Below are 20,894 nucleotides of genomic sequence, written 5' to 3' on the forward strand. Positions count from 1 at the left end.
CTCTACACAGACTAACACGTGACCACAGCAAATCCCCCACCCTATGGAGCCAGGCACGGTCACCACGACCATTTCATGGACCAAGAGACTGAGGCTGGGAGAAGTGAAGTCAGCTGCCTGAGATCACACAGTCAGAAACGGCAGAGTTGGGCCCAAAGCCAAAGGACTCCAGAGCCGGAACACTGCCCCCACGGCTCTGAGCGCTCCCCAGGAAGCACTGAGATGGGGGTGCAGTCCTGAGGGCTGCACAGGCAGGAGGAGGTGAGCTCCTGGATGGAACCGGGGACACCTGCTATGGGTGGAAGTTTAAATTAGCTGACCCTTCACCTCCAACTGGAGAATCTGGGCTTCCAGGCTGGTACAATAGAAGGTAAGAAGGCAAAAAGGGGAAAAAAACTGGTAGGAAGAGGTTTTCTGAAAGCCCCTCCAGTCCCAGGACAAGCAGTAGCATCAGCCACCATTTACCAAGCACCCACAGCATGCCGGGAGTATGCACAATCCTCGTCCAGGCAACATCTCTAAATCTCTTACCACCCCATGTGAAAGATGCTATTCCCATTTTATAGGTGGAAAAACTGAGGCCCAGAGAGGTTAAAAATCACCCACTCAGAACACTGAACTAGAAATGAGATAGAAATATTTCAAGAGGATAATTTAGCTGTAACTAGTAAAAGTTATAGAAATATATTCTGGAAACTCTCAAGTTTCCTGGACACCAGGATAGTCCAGACGAATGTGCAAAATAACACTGCTTGTGAGCACAAACAACTGAAAACTGTCTCCATCAACGGAAGGGTGAGTAAATAAGTTGTGATACTGTCATAAAACGGAACAGAGCAGGGAAAATGAACCACCTTAAGTTTCAAGGATAAAAATGGATAGATCTCATAAAAACATTGACTGAAAAAAGCACACTCAGAAGAATACATATGGAACCATATCATTTATGTCAAGTTTGAGAACATGATTAACTATACCGTACGTTGCTTGAGGATGCATACCCAAGAGAAAAACTATCAGATCACAGATAAAGTTCCCCTCTGATGGGAGGGAGACGAGGTTATTGACAAAGGAGACCAAGAGGGATTCAGCCATGTGAACAAGGTTTTGTTTGGAAAGTTGGATAGCAGGTACACTATCATTTTAAATGTTAATTTTTAAAATAAAAACAAAGGAAGTTGACACTGCTTTTTTAAAAAAGATGGTAAACTAAGAAAAATAGGGAATTCCCTGGCAGTCCAGTGGTTGGGCCTCTGAGCTTCCAAGGCAGGGGGTATGGGTTCGATCCCTGGTCAGGGGTCTAGGATCCCACAAACTGCACAAGGCAGCCAAAAAAATAAAAAACCGTAAACAAGCAAACAAAATCTAAGAAAAATACCATCTCATCAGGACTGGCATTTTGAGACTCCAGGTACCCCTCTGGGTTGAACCAAATGGGAAGAGAGCTGTTTATCCTGTCAGTCTTTTCAGAATCATTTGCTAACATAAAATATATTTCAGAGACCATTTTTTTAAATAAAACAAAGTGATATCATACAATGTATCTGCCAGCCATTAAGCCTCCTACTTTCCTAAAACTCAGGTCTCCTCCCCTGCCTGCTTTGCCACAGGAACCCTGGGATGGGCTAAAACCCCTCCCTGACTCCCCGCTGCCCTTCTGACTTCCAAGGTCCTTCTTGTACTGCCAGGCCTACTTCAAAAAGGAAGCCAGCATGTCTACCAGATGCCCAGCGTTTCATGTGGTTGATTTCAGCCAATCTCCCTATCACCCCTCAGGTCAGGCAGACACCGAGAATATTTTTTTTTTTTACAGACAGGCGCCTGCAGGGCTGAAAGGGCCCAGGCTCCGCGTGGCAGCCTGGGTGGGGCGGGGGTCGCTGCTCACCTCTTTGCAGTGTTGTTCCCTCAGCAGGTCTCGGAGAGTGCGGTTGGTCTCTTCAAATGTGCTCAGCTTCTGCAGGAGAAGTTCCTTCTGCCTCGTTAGGGTGTTGATGTCCGAGCAGGTCATCTGTTTCTCCTGGAAGACAGAAGGCAGTCTTGCCAGGCACAGGGGGATAATGGAAGAGCTGGCACAGGGAGTTTCCATAGGGAACTTTGGAGTGCCTGGTGTCAGGAAGCCTGGGCAAGAAGAGCTGGGCAAAGGGAGCTGCAGGAGAAAGACCAGAAGGGATGGGCTGGAGCTGAGCCTGCCGACAGTGCCAGGAGGAGAAAGGGGTCGGAGAGCTCAGTGTGGGCAAGCGCAGTTAGGGCAGGCTTCCTGGAAGAGGTGCACTTCCTGGACAATACACTTGGTGCCCGATACTTGCGGGAATCAGACAGATGCCTGGATTTACTGTGATCCCAGGAGACCCATGATGACGTCTCCTTGGAGGCCCTGGCTACCAAAGGTCATCTTCAAGGCTCAGGCCCCAGAAGTGAGAAGCAGGGAGGGGGTGCTGAGGAGTTAAGAGTGCCCTGCCCTGGCCTGAAGATGTCATAAAGTCAGCATGATGACTGCGTAAAGGCCCCGCCACAGTCTGCAGGTGCCCCCTGTCTGGGCCCAGCCCCGGGCTGGGCAGCTCTGGTGGCCGCTTACCGATTTCAGTTTCCCGATGGTGTCCTTCAGGGCCATGACTTGTTTGGCGGCAGCAGCCCCATCCATTTCAGCCTCCACCAGCTTGGACATGAGGCACTCCTTCTCCTGCTGGAGGTGTTTCTTCTGCAGCCTGGGGCCAGAAAGAACAGGACCCTGTGAGCCGCCCCCCAGGACCCTGCCCACCTGAAGCCCTGAGGCTCGCCTCACAATGCCCTGCAAGCCTCATCTCCTGGTCAGGGCACAGGAGTGGGGGAGGGGGGCAGAGATGGCCCTTCAGGCCTGCGCGGCCTTCTGGAAGGAAATGTGGTCACCAGAGGGGGCCTCCATACTGGGTGACGTGCTGCCACCTGCTTCTCTCAGAAACCAGTGTCACCGCAGCCCCCGGCCACTGCCAAGGCCACCAAGCCACCATCTTCAGATCCCCTTCTGAGCTCTCCCCTCCACTCTCCCCGCGTCTGGTCACACCGCTCCCTTGCTTCCAACACCATTCAGTGGCTCCCAAGCGCCCTCAATGCAAACGCCTCCAAGTGGGCACCGAGAGCCCTTGCCAACCTCTGTGGCACCCTGGCCCTTGGCCCACCCTGTTCCCCTCACTCTGGCCTGCTTTTTTCACTTCTCAGTCACAGACTCCTCCCACTTGGGGCCTTCCCGGGACGGGATCCTGTGACCGGCCATGTCTTCTGCCCCCGCACCCACTGCACTCCGCGGGGAATCGGGAGCGCATCAGTGCCGCGCCGGGCCGCTCACATGGTGTAGTCCTTCTCCTCCTTGATGCGCTCGATGTTGTGCCGCAGCACCGTGTTCTCGTGCTCGGTCTCGGCCAGCTCTTGGGCCACCTCTTCCAGCTCCTCCTTCCGCTCCTCCAGGAACCTTTTGGCCATCTGGCGCTCTCCCTTCTGCATCTTGACCTGTGTGGGGGCACGCAGCCAGGGACCACTGAGGGGAGGCGGCCCCTCCCCACATCTCGAGGCCCGTCGCTCGGGACCAAGCAGAGGGCACCTTGGACTGAGCGCTCAAGTGTCATGGCGGGGGTGGGCGTGGGGGTTCTCTGGGCATAGCTCAGTCAGGCGTCACAAAGACCCTGGGCAGTCACTGAGGAAATGGAGGGGGCGGCGCCTGGGTGACTCTGCTTGGGGATGGGGCCAGGATACAAACGGTGGCTCAGCTGGCACACCACTGGAGGAGGTGTCACTAAAAGGCCCCTGCCCTGCAGGCTGTGGAAAAAGGCAGGCCTGTTGCCAGGTGGCCACCAGCCCCAGGCTCTCTGGGGAGGGTCTGTGGGCCCTGGGCGTGGGGGCGACTAAGGACACAGGCCCCACCAACAGCCTCAGCCTGGAGCCCTAGGCCGCTCCGCCAGCTTCGCACTTGGGGCCCTTGGATTTCCAGGATGTTTCTGACTCCACTGCCATGTCCCACCCAAAGACACAGCCTAGCAACCGAGGACAAACTTCCTTCGCCTCTCTGGGGCATTGCTTTTTTTTTTTAAACTTATGCATAAAAACGGAAAACAGAGGCCCTAGTACTCCAGTCATTTCATCTCCAAAACAGGGACAATAATACCATTGACTTCATTTACTCTTGCAAAAAAAAAAAAATCAAACCCAGTCATCCATACAGAGCCCCCAGCAAGGTCAGGGCCAGGCCTGGGCTAAATGCTTGATGAAGAGGAATCCCAAGTTGCCCTGACTACCTCCACAAGGGCATCTGAAACCCTGGGAGGCCTGCAGAGGCAGCTGGAAGGGGGTGTCCACCAGGACCCCACCTGACAGTCTCCAGCGGCCTCGGGACACTAGGCAGTCCAGCCCCTTACCTCCCTCACCTCAGACTTGAGACAACCAACCGCGTTCATTAAACTGTCAATCTTCTTATCATAATGGTTCATTTTACAGTGACCGGAGTCGTCATCTTCTGTAGAGAGGTCACTTAACCGCATCACGGAAACCAGCTTTTCTGAAGATGGTGGCGTGATCTCCAGGCAGTGAGGTGGATTCTGATGTAGAGGAGGGAGAAATATATGCACTTACAAGGCAGAACTGCAGCCACTGGTCCCACCAGCCCCAACTGTCCGCTGGGCAGGAAGAGCTAAAACTGCTAAAGGGCAACCATAGGGACCCCAGAGGAAAGGACACACCAACCTTCTTGGTGGAACGTTATCTCATTACCTACCTTCGTTTAAATGATGTTTCTGAAGCTCTTCTAATATAGAAATAAAAAGCCTGCATTACAGTGTCAAGTTTAAAATGAAAACATAACAAATTGGCAAAAATGGTGATTCCCAAAGCTGGTCAGAGTTTGGGGCAGGAGATACTCTCAAACACCTTGGGTAGACATGAAATACAGCAAGTTTTTAAATGAATATGAATACATGATAGTGGATAATTGCAAAGGCACATAAAGCTTCTATAATAGGTATTTTAAGGACAAGTGGAGATCTGAATTTTGACCCAACATTATATGATTAATAAATGAAGTTGGGGAAAAAAAAATAGAAATGAAGTTTTCAGGATTAATCATTGTTATTTCAGCATGGAGAAAATGGTATTAGAAAAGCATATAGACTAATTTAGGGTTAAAATAGTGTTTCTGGAAAATATTTACTTAAATATATCAACAAAAAAAAATATTTTTAAAAAATGCGTATGCCCCTTGGAGAAGTTTATGTAAAGCTGAGTAAGACCTTTGAGACTTCAAAAATAAACTCTAATCTGGGGGTCAGCGTTTCCATGGGGTTTTGATACATTCAACTTTTTGACTCTCATTCTATACATTTATTCCAGTGCATTAAGTAATTGCTATTTCTCACTATTTGTAGTTTTTTGCTTCTCTTAAGCTAAGGTGGTTAAACTTCTGTGCCAATTTCTAGGGCAAGACGATGGCTATCAGGAATAAAAGGATGTGTTTTACAAGCGTGTAACTGGTTATGTCAAACAAGTAAGACACATAGGGTGCAATTTTAAAAAGTATGTGCTCTTCATCCCAGTGAGCTGTATTTTGAGGGATTTATCAAGAATAACTAAAACTGTGAATCAATATTTAAATTCAAGTTAGGATATAGATAAATGTACAAGAAGATAGTACAGGTTAAAAACTTAACAGTACACAAATTGTACACACAATGGAATAAGGCCTTAAAAAAACAACGAACATGGTAAACATAGTCAAAATATGAGGAAAAAAGGTTGTTCAATAAGTAAAATATAACACCACTGCTACAAAACTCAAAAGAATGAGTATATTCACAAGAAAAGATCTGGAAAGCTGGCACCTAAAGTTACAGGGGTCTTCTCAGGGTGGTGCAATTACAGGTCTTTTTTCTTTCTTCCTTGGGCTGATTTTGATTTTCAGATTTTTCAACAATGATGTGCATTGCTTTTATGAGAAAAAAACGTTATTCTTAATCTATAAAAGGAGGACAATAGGAAAATATATAGATAGTATAATTTAAAAAAAGAAAAAACTCCGCATCAGAAAAAGTGATAATAAATGCACTAAAATAGTAACAGTTTCACTGGTCTCCTTCGGGGTGGGAGCAAGAAGAACAGGACCAGAGAGGGCCTTCTGGGGAAGCTGGTGATGCTGTTTCTGGAGGTGGGTGACAGTTACACAGTTTGTAAAAAGTCAACAAGCAGCACGCTTCCAATGTGTGTGCTCAAACTACAAGTGATTGTCTCTTCTATGGTATTTTCAATTTTCCATCATAAAAACAGATGACGTGCTTAAATAGAGCGAAAAAAACCCAGACGTGCTTTCTCCCGAAGATATCTTAGGTACCAGAAGAGGTTTTAAGAATCAAAAAAAAAAAAGATCAAACAAGAATCCCCACATCACACAGCAGCTGCTGGAGTCCATATCTAGCTCCACCACAAACTTCCTCCTCCGAAGGTCTTTTCTCTCTTGTCGATAATGGAAAGGGTGGGGTGAGGCCTGCTGGGAACATGGAAGGCCACTGAAAAGTGGAGAGGAGCTAGTCCAAGAGGACAGCATGAGAGACAGCTACTGCTCAAGAGATGGTCGGGCACATCTCTGGGCCCCTCCATTTCTAGGATTCTGTGGCCCCAGGCCTGGAAGGGGTACTGAGCTTTCCAGAGGGGACCATAGCTCCTAGCAACCCATGTCAACAGAAAGTCCATTTCCACAGTGGCATGACTTTTGATATTTATATTTCAAAAAACTACCTAAGTCTCTTCATTAAAAATTTAAAAAGTGTTTTAAAATATAAAATATATTATGTGATAAAGACATTTAGGCAGACCACAAAAAGATAAAGCAGTAAAGCCTCCCACACCCAGAGGTAATCACTGCTTACTACTTCTAGTATTGCCTCCCAGAAAGTTTGTATATATAAATATATTCATACGCACGTGGACACACAGATGCCCTTTTCTGCACAAACAGGGCCACACTCTCCATGCTGTGCCGCTTGGTGCTTGTAGAGACATCCACCTTGATCTAGCAGTGGTTGTGTGGCATTCCATTGTATGGATGCATCTTAATTTTAACCAATACCCTCCAAACAGTTAGATGGTGTCTAATTTTTCCCTAATACAAACAACGCTTCAGCAAACATCCTGTTACAGATTCCTGTGCTCTTCTGTGATTTTTTGAGCATCAATTCCCAAGTGCAGAACTATAGAATCCATGTTTAGATAAATGCTGCCAAACCATCCGCTCAAAAACTATCTAAAAAGATTCGGTGATACCCCCATATGCTTGTCAACAGAAGATATTCTGAATCTTTTCAACTTCTTTCACTCAACAAAAATGACAGCTTGCTATTTTTTCAAAAATGTAGTTGGTTCTAATTTACATTTCACTGATTGCTAGTGAGGTACACATGGTAGAAAATCTTAGAAATCATTTTAATTCCAATCTTCCTTGGAGAGATATGTCAGAACACTTTTCACGTACTCCCGAAAATACCAAACTCCCTTTGTCTCTTAGGGATTAAATGAATCAGGGAGTCAAGAGCATGAAGTATGACTCTAAACGTCAAAGTAATTACGATTATTTCTAATTTTAAAAGTAATAAGCTCTCAGAAAAAGAATAAATCTTTCAAAATAGAGCAGGCATCATCCTCTTAAGATATCCACAGGGATTGGTTCCAAGACCCTCATTCATACTGAAATCTAAGGGTGCTCAAGTCCCTTATGTAAAATGGTGTAGTATTTGCATGTAACCTAGGCGCACCTTCCTGTAAACTATAAATTCTCTCTAGATTATTTATAATACTTGATACAATGGAAATGCTATGTAAATAGCTGCTGACACACTGCAAATTCAAGTTTTGCTTTTTGGAACTCTCTGGATTTTTGTTTTTTATCTCTGGATGGTTGAATCCACAGACGCAGAACAGGCGGATATGGTTGGTCGACTGTAGTCTCAAGGTCTTTACTTGTCTCAGTCATGAGACTTCGGTCTAAAACACAGCCATAGGCCTTGTCTTATCATTGTGTTTCTTCACTGCAACTGACCAGAATGTAAGCATAGAGGACAGAGCTGCCAGTTTGCAGCTGAAACCCCAGTGCACAGCAGTGTCTCAAGAAATGCATGAATTACTGCACAGAAGGATGGATGGACAAGCAAAACGTGTTAAGGCATGGCCACAAAGAGACAACAGTTCTCCTGGTACCTTGGCAACTGATACTGAAGGCAATTATTCCTCAGGAGATTGTTCCAATGCATGTTTTTTTTAAGTTTCTGGCCACTCCACGCGGCATGTGGGATCTTAGTTCCCTGACCAGGGATAGAATCTATGCCCTGGGCATTGGGAGGGCTGAGTCTTAACCACTGCACCACCAGGAAAAGTCCCTATTCCAGTGGTTTTGATACTATCTACAGAGTGAGTGCATGGTCTCTTATGCGGGCGACCACAAAAGAGAAGATGCCTTCCTGGATGTGTACATTCTGGTATACATGTGTCAAGTCTGCTCCAGACACTAGCACTGTCTTAGCTCTGCACATACAAACCAGAGAGGCTACGGGCACCACCTCTAGCATGAGACACCCTGAGCCCTACCTCCAGCTCTGCTACTCCCTCTGTGACACTTCACCTCTCTGAGCCTTGGGTTCTCATCTGCACCTTGGGAGAGCGGGTGCAGCTACCACATTACGGTGTTGGAAGGACTCGAGAAGATTCTCGTACTTTCAGGGTTTAGCAAGGCACTCAGTAAGCGGGACCCACTGGGATGTCTCTGAGAGCTACAGCCAACCCTGAACCATACTGAGCATGAGGCCTGCTAGAACCTGACCAGTCCGAGACGAAAAGCCTGAACAAGAATGAGCCTACCTCCCAATTGCATCCCACATGCCGGGCGGATGATTTTCCAGGGGGCATCCAAGGTACCTTGGTTTTCACCCGGACACTCCGCCGCACATTCACGGTGTCCCCTTTCATTCCGCGCTTATGAGATTTCTGTGGAAAGGGACAAACCCAGGGTCACTTCCCTACACAGCTGGCCGTGGCATCACTCTGCAAGTGGCGTCCGCTTCCAACTCTGCAGGGGAGCCTCTTCTGACTAAGGCTACTGCTGCCTTTTCTGGGTGACTGTCCTGCCTACCTTCCAACCAGGCGATCGACCTCTGAAAGTGACTGCATTGGCCTCACCCCATTGGCATGCTCCTACCTGGCTGCTGGTCGCTGACGTTTTGGAGAGTTTTTTTATGTGGACGTGGACAGGGGTGTTCTCATCCACGTGAACATGTAAGGGGGGAGTTGAAGAGCGGTCCTTCATGGTTCGCTTCTGGCAGGCGGGGGAGGACAACACAAAAAAGGTTGATCTGCAGATGAGTAAACTGGGCATAAAAACCGAGCTCACAGCCTCTGGGGGCCACTGAAAGCCTAGCCACCAAGCGAGCAGGACAGCAACCAGCACTACTGGCATGCAGGCGGGAAGCGAGGCGGGTGTGCCGTTCAGCAGGCTCATGCAGAGATGCCAACTGAAGACCACTAGGGAGACCCAAGGCCACCCAAGAACAGGGGTTGAGCAACCCGCGAGTTCTACACAAGAGCCCCAAACCCAAGGCCCCAGGGTCCTCAGAGCTCCATCTCTTTGCAAGCCTGCTGGAAAGCACGGCTCCTCCTCTGATGCAGCACAGTACAGCTGGAAAGCGGGTGAGGCCGCCACACCAGATTCTGAACGGGGCATGCGGATTAGCATGGGAAATACACAGACGGGTTAGGGTGCAAGACACAACAAGCAGCAGGCAGGTAAAAGACGATCAAGACAGAAAGCTGGAAGAAATGCCAAAATGAGAAGGTTGTACAGATTCTAAAGACAACATCAGCAGGCCCAAACACAGACCCCCTCGCCCACCAACAGCTCCTATCAGTCCCCGTTCTTTTACTTTTTTTTCCTTCTTTCTTTTTGGAAAATCTGTCTTATGATTTTTGAAATTTGTCCAGAAAGATTAGGTTAAGACAACCTCCTCACACACGGCAGCCTTACCACAGGCAAAACCAGATCCATCCCTGAGCAGTCTATGTGTGCAGGCACTTAACAGAGCGCCTGGCCACCGGGGTGCCAGCAGAAGCCAGTGCTGTTTCTGGCAGGGCCGCAGGCGGGGCGGGGGGTGGGGGGTGGGGGGCTGCTCCGAGCGCGCCACCTACCGTCACGGTAACACTGGGTGCGCCGCAAGGTGTCCTCAAGACCTTTTTCTGCGTGAGAGTTGTGACTCCGTTCTTCCCACAAGATGGAAACCTGCACCGGGCACAAGAACAGGATTACAAGCAGGAAACTAGGGCTCTTTTATTCCTTAGCTCTCCCGAAGTTATATACTACATATGGTGGCTAACAGGTGCACGGCTAGGAGAGCCAGTCTGGAATTACTTGGCTCCCTTGACACGAGCACCAAACACTCATGGTGTGCCCGGCAGGAGGATGGAGACATGGGGCAATGAGCATTCGCGGCGCTGGCTTTTTAGCCTGCCATTGTGTCACAAGTATTGTGACCTTTTACTGAAAAGCCCAGATGTCATCCTTTCAGGAGACAAAAAGCAGACAGCATGTAGGTAACAGTCAACATGGTAGCCTGGATGAGGGTGAAAGTGCCCAGAATACTGCCTGGAACAACGCTCAGTGAACGACTGACCTGAAAAGACAGAGCCATAGGCTCTGGAATAGTCTCTATGACTCAGTCTCATAAAACTAACCATCAAATATTCAACTAAGAGGATGAAAAATGATTATTACCTAAAATATTTCACTTGCTACCCTTTAAGCACCTAAGAGGTAGGGTTATTATTATTTTAAAAAATTTTTGTAATACCACATCTTACTTATACATAAATGGCCCCCTCACCAAATATGCAAATAAAGCAAATATTTAATCTCCAAATTTTGGCAGCAGTACATCCAAGAACTCCAAGACAGGAAGGGACTTGGAAAGTACATGTGATCCATCCCACTACCTAAAAGACAGACCCCAAAATATGACCTTGTCCTCACCCTCCATTATTTTGGGGAAGAAAAACATGCAACATAAAAATGCAACAAAAAATTCTCAAGCATTTTAGCACACACTTTGTTGTATGTCACACCTTGGTAAAAAAGAAAAAAATAAATTAATTAAGTCCTACTAATCATCTAGCGAAGGAATTACCAAACCTGGGTAGACAGGCGTTTCTCCTCAGACCATTTGTGAACACTTAAAAGTCAATACATGTGGGAAAGCCCTCTTTCTCAGTAGGCTTTCCATCCGTTCCATTCCGTAGCTCAGTCGTGTCCGACTCTATGCGACCCCGTGGACTGTAGCCTACCATGCTTCTCCGTCCATGGGATTGTCCAGGCAAGAATACCGGAGTGGGTTACCGTTTCCTTCTCCAGGGGATCTTCCTGACCCAGGGATCAAACCCGGGTCTCCCGCATTAGAGGCAGACGCTTTAACCTCTGAGCCACCATGGAAGCCCCAAGACTGCCTGGATTCCGTCAACATATGGCTAACTGCAGCATCCACCTCTTACATGGTTATTTACTTACACCTAGCCTCCTTTCAAAAAAGATCTGAGCCTAGTATTCCAGTGACAACAATGGTGATCCTATTTGCTACCAGGAACTGGGGCACCTGAGGAAAGAGGGCCAGAGGGAGGCAGAGAGGGTATCATGTGAGTGCATTTTCCTCCTTCCTCCTAAAAATTAGTTTTGAATGTTTTGGCCCAGGCCTTCAGTACACAGAAACAGGGAAGCTGAGAAAAGAATCCTTCAGCCAGCCCGGCCTGGGAGCCCCTGCCCACGTTTCCCCTGCCCTGTTGGCAGAGGTGCCCCCCACAATGGCAGTACCTGGGGGAGCCGCCTGAGGATGAGGCAGACATGGTTAGGCATCAAAGCCGCAAAGGTGGGCAAATGGGTCAGCAGGCTCTGGCTCAGGGGGACCCAGAGGGGCTTGTCAATGAGAATCTCAGGGGCCCGGCATCAAACGTCCTCTCAGGGGAGGAGGGTGGAAGCTTTAGGGGTGGCTGTTGGATGAAAACTTGGGAGACGCTCCTCTACTGTCCAAGTCGCACAGCAAATGTCCTGCCAAAGTTGGGGGCTGGGGTGGGGAGGGGGTTGGGGGTGGGAAGGAAGATAGGAGAGAGGCTGAGCCACCCTGTGGGCAAGGGCGGTGAGAGCTCCGCTCCCCAGGAAGGGACAACAGGGGGCGGAACTTCGAGGGAAAAGGACCACCACCCCCAGGCCCCCCAGCGAGAGGGAAGGTGGGGTGGTCACCAGCGGCGGGGGTGGTGGAAACCTGAAATGCTTGCTAGCGTTGCGAGAAAGTTGGGAGAAAACCGCTAGGCCCCAAATGGGCCCCAGAGGGCCGGAACCGGCGCTGGGAACTGGAGGGATATTCGGGGCGGGGCCAGGGCAACAGTCTCCTAGGAGAAGGGGCGTTCCCGGCAGAATAGACACCCGAGGAGGCCAATAGCATTTGGAAGAGGGAGGAGTGGAGGCTGCCGGGGCGGGGCAAAGGGGGCAGCGAGTGGGCAACTCCCCCACGGCAGAGGAGAAAAAAATGCTCCAGGTGCGCAGCAGCGGTGGCCGCTGGGATTTTAGTATCCGAGCTAAGAGCGGATTCGACGCCGGGTTGTGGCAGGGAGCCGGGTGCAAGATTCCCCAGGAGGGAGGCCCGTTGGACCAGGGAGGCCCTTCCAAGCCATGGAGGCAAGCCTCGGGAGGCGGTCCCCGAAAACAGCGCTTGCCTACAAGGAGCCCGGCCCAAATAACCGCCGGGCCGAGGCGCTCCAGGGAGGGCGAGGCGGACGGGGCGGGGCCCACCGGCCGGGGCAAAAGAGGGTGCGGGCCCAGTCTCCGTCGGCGGAGAGAGGAAGGACGACCACCCACCAGCGGGCTGGAGGGGCCCCGTTTCTGCCCATAGAGAGGAGGGCGAAGAGCTGCCGGAGGGCAGCACAGGAGGAGGTGGCAGAGCGCCCTGCCGGTGTGGCCAGGTGAGGAGAGGCCCGCCCGTTAGCGGGAGGAGAAGGCCCGCGCCGGTGGGCGGGGCGGGGGGGGTGCGCTCGTCCAGATTCTGACCGAAGGGGGACAAGCGTGCAGGCGGGGGGCGGCCTGGGTGGGTGGGTGGGTGGGGGCCTCTGGGCAGCGGGACCCAGCGATCCCGAGGGAGGGCGCCCCCCCAACACCCGGAGCGGCCTGGGTCCCGCCTCCCGGCGGCCTCTCACCAGGAGCGACACGGCTGCGCCCAGAAACGCCGCCTTATGAAGTCGTTGAAGTCGGAGGCCAGGGCCGTGCCATGGAGACGCCGCGGCGGATGCAGTCCAGCCCCGGCTGCGACTCCTCCCCGCTTCCGCCTCCTTTTCCGACACCCGGTCGGCAGCTCGCCCATTGGCCAGTTCAAACCCCCCCGGGAGCCTCTCGGGTTTAGCCATTTAGGCCCAGCCCCCGACGTCACAGAGATGCCTCGCCAGCAGCAGCCGCAGCAGAAGCCCCGCCCTCTTCCGGGAGCCTCGCCGCGTCGCCATGGAGACGCGCGACGCCACTGAAGGGCCAGGCCCGGGCTTATCTAGCCGTTCAAGGCCGAGCTTAACCCCCCGCCTCCGCCATTTTCACCCTGTCGTCCTCGGTTTCCCTCACTCAGGGTAGCAACCAAATTCCAGCCGGCTCTCTATGGTTCGTATTGGGCCATTGGGCTCAGAGTGAACCTGTGAAGTCGCTCAGTCCTGTCCGACTCTGCGACCCCCATGGATTTCCAGGCAAGAGGACTGGAGTGGGTTGCCATTTCCTTCTCCAGGGGATCTTCCCGACCCAGGGATCGAACCCAGCTCTTCCCGCATTACAGGCAGACGCTTTACCGTCTGGGCTCAGAGAAGGGTCACCAAATAAGTTCGTGTGTCCGCAGCTGCTGCGCACTTCTTCTGGAAATAACAGCCCTGTCTTTTCTCCCCCTCCGTTGGTGCAGAGATGGACCCCCACTTCTGCACACCACCCAGACTCTCGCCGTCCCGCACTGTCTGTCTTCGTCCAGGCTGAAGGAAGGGGCCACGCGTTCCCCTCGATCCGCACTGCCCTCCTGCACACTATACACCAGTGTGTGTACAGACCTATTCCGCTGAAGTTCTCGCTGAGTCGCCATCTTCTCAACTATGCTTCACTGTCAGCCAATCGGGGTGGGGGGCCGCTGTCACGTGGCTCATGGAGCCACCCCGGATTCTGGAAGACTTAGACATGCTCAGGGCCAGTCAGCCGTGCAGGCCCAAGATCTACACACCTGTCTACCCTAAATCTCAAGCCCCGGCTCCCCTCCCCCTCCAAACAAAACTACTACTTCTGCCGTCCACCCACCCCCCACACACAACCCCCACAGTCTAATGCCTAGTCATTCCTCGGGGTTAGGGAGCCATCCGCTCCCTTGTTCCATTCATTTTCTCCCTGTTAAATGATGGAGCCCCAATCACTACTGTAATCCAACCACCTGAGTGAGTCTCCCCAAAGATCAAACGCACAAATCATTTCCTTCACCCTCAGCTGAGCCGTTATCACTGTGCAACAAGTGTTTAATTCATTCCTGAAGCCCTCCACCTCCCCACACTGGCTTTTCCCAATCTTTGCCTCTTCCCCATCCCATACACCAACTCTCCTTTTTCATAGAGGGGAAAAAAAAAAAACAGTGGAATTTCCTCCATCTTCTCTTCACCTTCCCTCACCTTTAAATTCTACCACCTTATCCCCCCACTTGAAAGGAGGTGACGTCATTTTGAGCAGCCCAAGATAATCTCCTTGTTTACAGGCCTAAGTCAAACATCTCTGTGAGATGTCTCTTGCAACCCCCAGCACAACAGTTGATCGATTCTCAGTGCTCCCACATTCAATGAACCAACATTAAGTCCCTAACTGTGTGAGAAGCCCAGTGTAAGGGACACCAAACTAACATGTCCCACTTGACCTTCAAGGAGTGCACAGCCAACCACTTTAGCATGACCAGATGGGATGCTTAAAGCTTTTTCCTCCCCACCCACTGGAGGATTTTGCCTGTGGGTTTGTCCCCTACCTTCCGTCTGAGGATCTTTCTCAGTTGGTCCAGTTCTTTGGGGCCTTTGTGATAGAGAAGGGTGGAGAGGTCACCCCCTTAATACACACACACACATGCACATACACATGCTAGAGGTAAGTGACAGGAAAGATAATGGGGAAAATCTCACAAGAAGGGGAACAGAGAGGTATTGGTGGAGTGCTGAAGACAGGGGAACAGGAACATCTGTAGCATGTGAAGGATGTGTGGTTGGGAAGAAAAAAGGGACTTTATAACTGTGGTGTGGATATCTGTCCCTTTTATGGTATTTGAAAAATGCACGTACAGAATTCAAATGATTCTGATATTTTTTAGCTACACCATGCAGCTTGCAGACTCTTAGTTCCCCAATCAGGGATCGAACCCACTGCCCCCTGCAGTGGGAGCAAGGAGTCCTAACCACTGGACTGCCAGGAAATTCCCCGATGTCACTTTGGATCTGGATCGTGTTTTATGCACTTTTAGTTCAGTTCAGTTCAGTTCAGTCACTCAGTCGTGTCCGATTCTTTGTGACCCCATGAATCGCAGCACACCAGGCCTCCCTGTCCATCACCAACTCCTGGAGTTCACCCAAACTCATGTGCATCAAGTCAGTGATGCCATCCAGCCATCTCATACTCTGTCGGCCCCTTCTCCTCCTGTCCCCAATCCTTCCCAGCATCAGGATCTTTTCCAGTGAGTCAACTCTTAGTGTGAGGTGGCCAAAGTATTGGAGTTTCAGCCTCAGCATCAGTCTTTCCAATGAACATCCAGGACTGGTCTCCTTTAGGATGGACTGGTTGGGTCTTCTTGCAGTCCAAGGGACTTGGAAGAATCTTCTCCAGCACCATAGTTCAAAAGCATCAGTTCTTCTGCTCTTAGCTTTCTTCACAGTCCAACTCTCATATCCATACATGACCACTGGAAAAACCATAGTCTTGACTAGACGGACCTTTGTTGGCAAAGTAATATCTCTGCTTTTCAATATGCTATCTAGGTTGGTCATAACTTTCCTTCCAAGGACTAAGCGTCTTTTAATTTCATGGCTGCAATCACCATCTGCAATGATTTTGGAGCCCCAAAAAACAAAGCCTGACACTGTTTCTACTGTTTCCTCATCTATTTGCCATGAAGTGATGGGACCAGATGCCATGATCTTAGCTTTCTGAATGTTGAGCTTTAAGACAACTTTTTCACTCTCCTCTTTCATTTTCATCAAGAGGCTTTTTAGTTCCTCTTCACTTTCTGCCATAAGGGTGGTGTCATCTGCACTTTATCTTAGCCAAAAGGACAAGAAGTAATGGATTGTATTTTCTAAATTCAAGCCACTCTGAGCCTGGTCAGCACCAGCCACTTTGTTATTTTTTTTAAGGGGACCACACAACACTGATGATGATGTTGGGAAACAAGCAGTCCCATACATCGCTGGTAGGGTTAAAAATTGATGTGACCTTTTGATAGGATGATTGAACATTGTACACCAAAAACCTAAAACCCAACAGCCTCTTTGAGCCAGAAATTACACACTTGAGAATATATGTTAATGAAATAACCATGGAGGTATATGAAGATTTCAACTTTAAAGAGAAATTCTCCTTCAACTCTTGTTGTCTTTAACATGACTTTCCTTGAACTCCCACTTCTTTACCTTCCCAAGAGGTGAGATACTCAGGGAAAAGGGGGAAAGGAGTCCCCTCAAGCTCACCTATAGACTAGGTAAAAAAAGGGCTCCATGTGGTCCAGACTTCTGGAAAAGGAAGCTTTATGATTCAGAGCAAAAGCCGAATTAAAAGAAAAAATGTAATTGATAGTGTGTATTTACCCAATGCATGCTCAGTTATGTCCAACTTTTTTGTGACCCCATGGACTGTAGCCCACCAGGCTCCTCTGTCCATGGGATTTCCCAGGCAAGAATATTAGAGTGGATTGCATTTCCTTCTCCAGGGGATCTTCCCAACCCGGTGATCAAACCCAGCTCTCCTGCATTGCAGGCGAAATTTTTACCACTGAGCCGCCTGGGAAGAATAGTGTACACCTGTGCAGGTTCTGTCTAGAATCTGGTGCAAGAATGACCGATTCAGGGACTTTCCTGGTGGTCCAGTAGCTGAGACTCCACTCTCCCAATGCAGGGGTCCTAGGTTTGATACCTGGTCAAGGAACCAGATCCCACATGCTGCAACTAAAGATCCTGCATACCACAATGAAGACTGAAGATCCCATGTGCTGCAACTAAGACCTGTACAGCCAAGTAAATAAAGATTAAAAAAGAAAAAAGAATGATTGGTCCAGTGCAGTTGAGAATACAGACTACTTAGGGTAGGGTGAGGGTGGGGCGCTTGTAGATTCTGGATCCCAGCTCACAGATCTGTCTAACCTGAGGTCTCACTGAAATGACTAATATTTGTGAAAGGATGAAGAATTTTAGCTACTTGATAAATTGTGCATAAGTGCTTAGTCACTTCACTTGTATCCAACTCTCTGCAACCCTCTGGATTGTAGCCCACCAGGCTCCTCTGTCCATGGGATTCTCCAGGCAAGAATACTAGAGTGGGTTGCCATGCCCTCCTCCGAGGGATCTTCCTGACCCTGAGATCAAACCAGCATCTCAAATCTCCTGCATTGGCAGGCAGATTCTTTACCACTGAGCCACCTGGGAAACCCACTTGATACCTTCAAGGAAATACATATATTCAAGGAAAGATGACTGAGCCATTAAAAATAAGACAGATCAATTGTTCTGAGGTATAAAGATCTCCAAATATATAGCTGAGAAAAATAAAAGGCAAGCTGCAAAGCTGTAAGTCAACCATGATGCCATATTTGTAGGAAAATAACCTGTGTATGTTGATACATGGAGAAGGCAATGGCAACCCACTCCAGTACCCTTGCCTGGAAAATCCCATGGACGGAGGAGCCTGGTAGGCTGCAGTCCCTGGGGTCGCTAAGAGTCGGACACGACTGAGCGACTTCACATTCACTTTTCACTTCCATGCATTGGAGAAGGAAATGGCAACCCACTCCAGTGTTATTGCCTAGAGAATCCCAGGGTTGGGGGAGCCTGATGGGCTGCTATCTGTGGGGGTTGCACAGAGTCGGACATGACTGAAGCGACTTAGCAGCAGCAGCAGCATGTTGATACATACATGTAAAAAAAAATCTGGAGGACTACACACTGAACTCTGAGGATTGATTATTTCTGGAAGGTAGAGATTTTCACTTGTAAGAAGTAAATTTCTATCATGTTTAAGTATTTTTCAAAGGGATACGTTTCTAGTCAGAAAAAAATATCAAAAACTTGTTGGAGAAAAATAATCATGATCTATTGGTTGAAAAAATATATTGTAGGAACACTAATTTCAATATAAGACCATGTATATATTTGGGAGGCTGAAGACAGATGTAGATATATAGTCATAGAGGAAAAAAACTGCAAGTTTGGGGTAGAGGATACATGGATGTTTCTTGTATTATTATATATTCGCTTAAAATTTATGACCGAAAGGGGGTATGTAAAGTGTGTTAGTTTCTAGGGCTGCTGTGACAAAGTACCACGCTCTAGGTGAATAAAACAACAGAAACTAAACAGAGCCAAACAATAGTTCCAAAGACCAGAAGTCTGAGATCAAGGTGTTGACAAGGGACTCCCTTCGTGGCGCAGTGGATAAGAATCTGCCTGCCAAAGCAGGGGACATGGGTTCGATCCCTAGTCTGGGAAGAGTTCCTGTGCTGCGGAGCAACTAAGCCCAGGCACCACAGCTACTGAGCCCACATGCTGCAACTACTAAAGCCCGTGCATCTAGAGCCTATGCTCAGCAGTAAGCGAAGACACTGCAATGAAGCCAGCGAACCGCTTGGAAGAGTAGCTGCTGCTCACCGAAACTGGAGAAAGCCTGCGAGCAGTGAGAAGACCCAGCACAGCCAAAAATAACTAAGAAAAGAGATGAGAAAATTAACAAAAAATTGTGTTGGCAAGGCCACGCTCCCTCTGAAGGCGCTTGGGAAGGATCTTGTCCAGGGCTCACCCCTAGGCTTTGGTAGTTCAGAGTCAGACATGACTGAAGCGACTTAGCAGCAGCAGCAGCAGTAAGCAGCAGAATCCAGCCTACTAATGGCCCTCTGCACGTGCATGCCTGTCTACTTCTCAATTTCCCCATTTTATACGGATAATAGCTGTAGTGGATTAGGGGCCCATCCTTTTCCAGTATGACTTCATCCTCACTAGTTCCACCTACAAGAACTCTGTTTCCAAATAAAGTTGCATTCTGAAGTACTGGGGGCTAGGACTTCAACATATTAACTTTTCACGGACACAGTCCAGCCCAAACGTAATACATATGTTCCATATAAAGATATACAATAAAAATCAAGACTTCCCTGGTGGACAAGAAGTTAGGACTCCCAGCTTCCACTGCAGGGGCCCAGGTTTGACCCCGGTCATGGAATTAGAATTCCCACATTCTGTGCAGTATGGCAAAAAAAAAAAACAAAAAAAACACTAATGGAGCCACAACTCAGCTAAGTAATAAAAGGTTAAAAAAATTTTTTTTTAATCCAGAAAGTACTATATCAAAATGTTAATACTGACAATTTTAGTTTCCTCCTTCTGTTCCTCTAAATTTCAACAATGAACATGAGCTTTTCTGGCTCATTAGGGATAACCACAGACGAAGGAGGAGCTGTCCGCCCCAGCACTGGCCCCAGCCCTGCATGAGGCTCCCTGAAGGGTCCTCAGCCTCTGCAGGGCTCTCCATTTGCCCAAGGGCCTAATTACCAGCTCTCTCCATTCTGGAACACCTCCTCCAGGGCCCTGATGCAACCACCAAAACACTGCCTAGGAGAAAAGGAATCTGTGCTCCAAACAGGGTTTGGCTTTTTCTTTCAGGTTAATTTGAGAGAGATGAGGTCCTGAATAGATCAGAGCAGGCAGAGAAATTTCTCCCAGGCAGCGATCTTGTTTTAACAAGTTCTCCAGGTAATTCGGATGCACTGTAGAGTTTGAGAACCACTTGCTTGACCATTGGGGAGGGACCTTGGAAGGCAAATCCGGTCATCCTCTTCATTTTAATAAAGAGAAACAGGCATTTCAAAGAGAGGAGAAGGAATGGGCTTGAAGGCCACAGATAATTAAGTTGTTGTTCATTTGACACTTTGCGACCCCGTGGACTGCAGCAGGCCAGGCTTCCCTGTCCCTCACCATCTCCTGGACCTGAGTTTGAATTTGCTCAAATTCACGTCCATTGAGTCAGTGAGACCATCCAATCACAAGTGGCAGAGGTCAAACTGGAATTTACCTGTTTCCAGAGACACTCCCCACCCTCCACCTCAGCTGACTTTTTCCTCTGACTCAGGCAAACCACCCACATCCATCCTGATTCTCTGACATTGTCCGGAGTGTCACCGTGTGCCAGGCGCCACACTCACCTGCATTAGCTCAATGAATCCTCCAGATATCTGGTGAGGCTGGCTTGAGTGTAACCCCATTTTACAGAGCAGAAAACCGAACCTAGGGAGAAGTCAGGACACTTGCCCTTGGTCACAGAGTTAGAAAGGGCTGGCTGAGACAACTCAAACCAGGTTTCTCTGCCCCCAGCACCTATGCTGTGGCTAGCAGGTTTGCAGGAAGGGCTCTTCTCCAGCATCCTTTAATTTTTTTATTTTGGCCACCCCATGGTTTACAGGATCTCAGTTCCCCCACCAAGGATTGAACCAGGGCCCTCAGCAGTGAAAGCACAGAGTCCTAATCACTGCACCACCAGGGAAGTCCCTCTTCTACAGCATCTACAATTTGGCTAAGAAACCGGAAGGCAGACAAAATGCTCCCTAAGCAGGCAGAACAGTTGG

At 49.1% G+C, this 20,894-nt stretch overlaps 1 protein-coding gene across 19 annotated transcripts in view; it reads right to left on the reverse strand.

The window, feature by feature from the left end:
• The window catches only part of ODF2 (outer dense fiber of sperm tails 2), a 30,137-nt gene extending 16,731 nt beyond the window's left edge, over nucleotides 1–13,406 (reverse strand). For 2 of the 19 annotated variants that reach the window (XM_055399210.2, XM_088841121.1), the window contains exons 1-8: nucleotides 13,228–13,406; nucleotides 10,183–10,273; nucleotides 9,200–9,316; nucleotides 8,863–8,988; nucleotides 4,386–4,565; nucleotides 3,323–3,483; nucleotides 2,576–2,705; nucleotides 1,886–2,017 (exon numbers count right to left, since the gene is read on the reverse strand). In XM_055399210.2, the coding sequence (XP_055255185.1) occupies nucleotides 1,886–2,017; nucleotides 2,576–2,705; nucleotides 3,323–3,483; nucleotides 4,386–4,565; nucleotides 8,863–8,988; nucleotides 9,200–9,316; nucleotides 10,183–10,273; nucleotides 13,228–13,391 (1,101 nt within the window). In that variant the 5' untranslated portion in view covers nucleotides 13,392–13,406. Of the gene's footprint in view, nucleotides 1–1,885; nucleotides 2,018–2,575; nucleotides 2,706–3,322; nucleotides 3,484–4,385; nucleotides 4,566–8,862; nucleotides 8,989–9,199; nucleotides 9,354–10,182; nucleotides 10,274–11,851; nucleotides 12,102–13,227 lie in introns of all 19 variants that reach the window. The other 17 variants (XM_088841120.1, XM_088841125.1, XM_088841119.1 and 14 more) reach the window with 13 other exon arrangements.
• Nucleotides 13,407–20,894: the final 7,488 nt, after the last annotated feature.

This window comes from Moschus berezovskii, chromosome 11 (genome assembly GCF_049115385.1).
Source record: "Moschus berezovskii isolate FMDL1 chromosome 11, NW_MosBer_1.0, whole genome shotgun sequence".
Taxonomy (NCBI): domain Eukaryota; kingdom Metazoa; phylum Chordata; class Mammalia; order Artiodactyla; family Moschidae; genus Moschus; species Moschus berezovskii.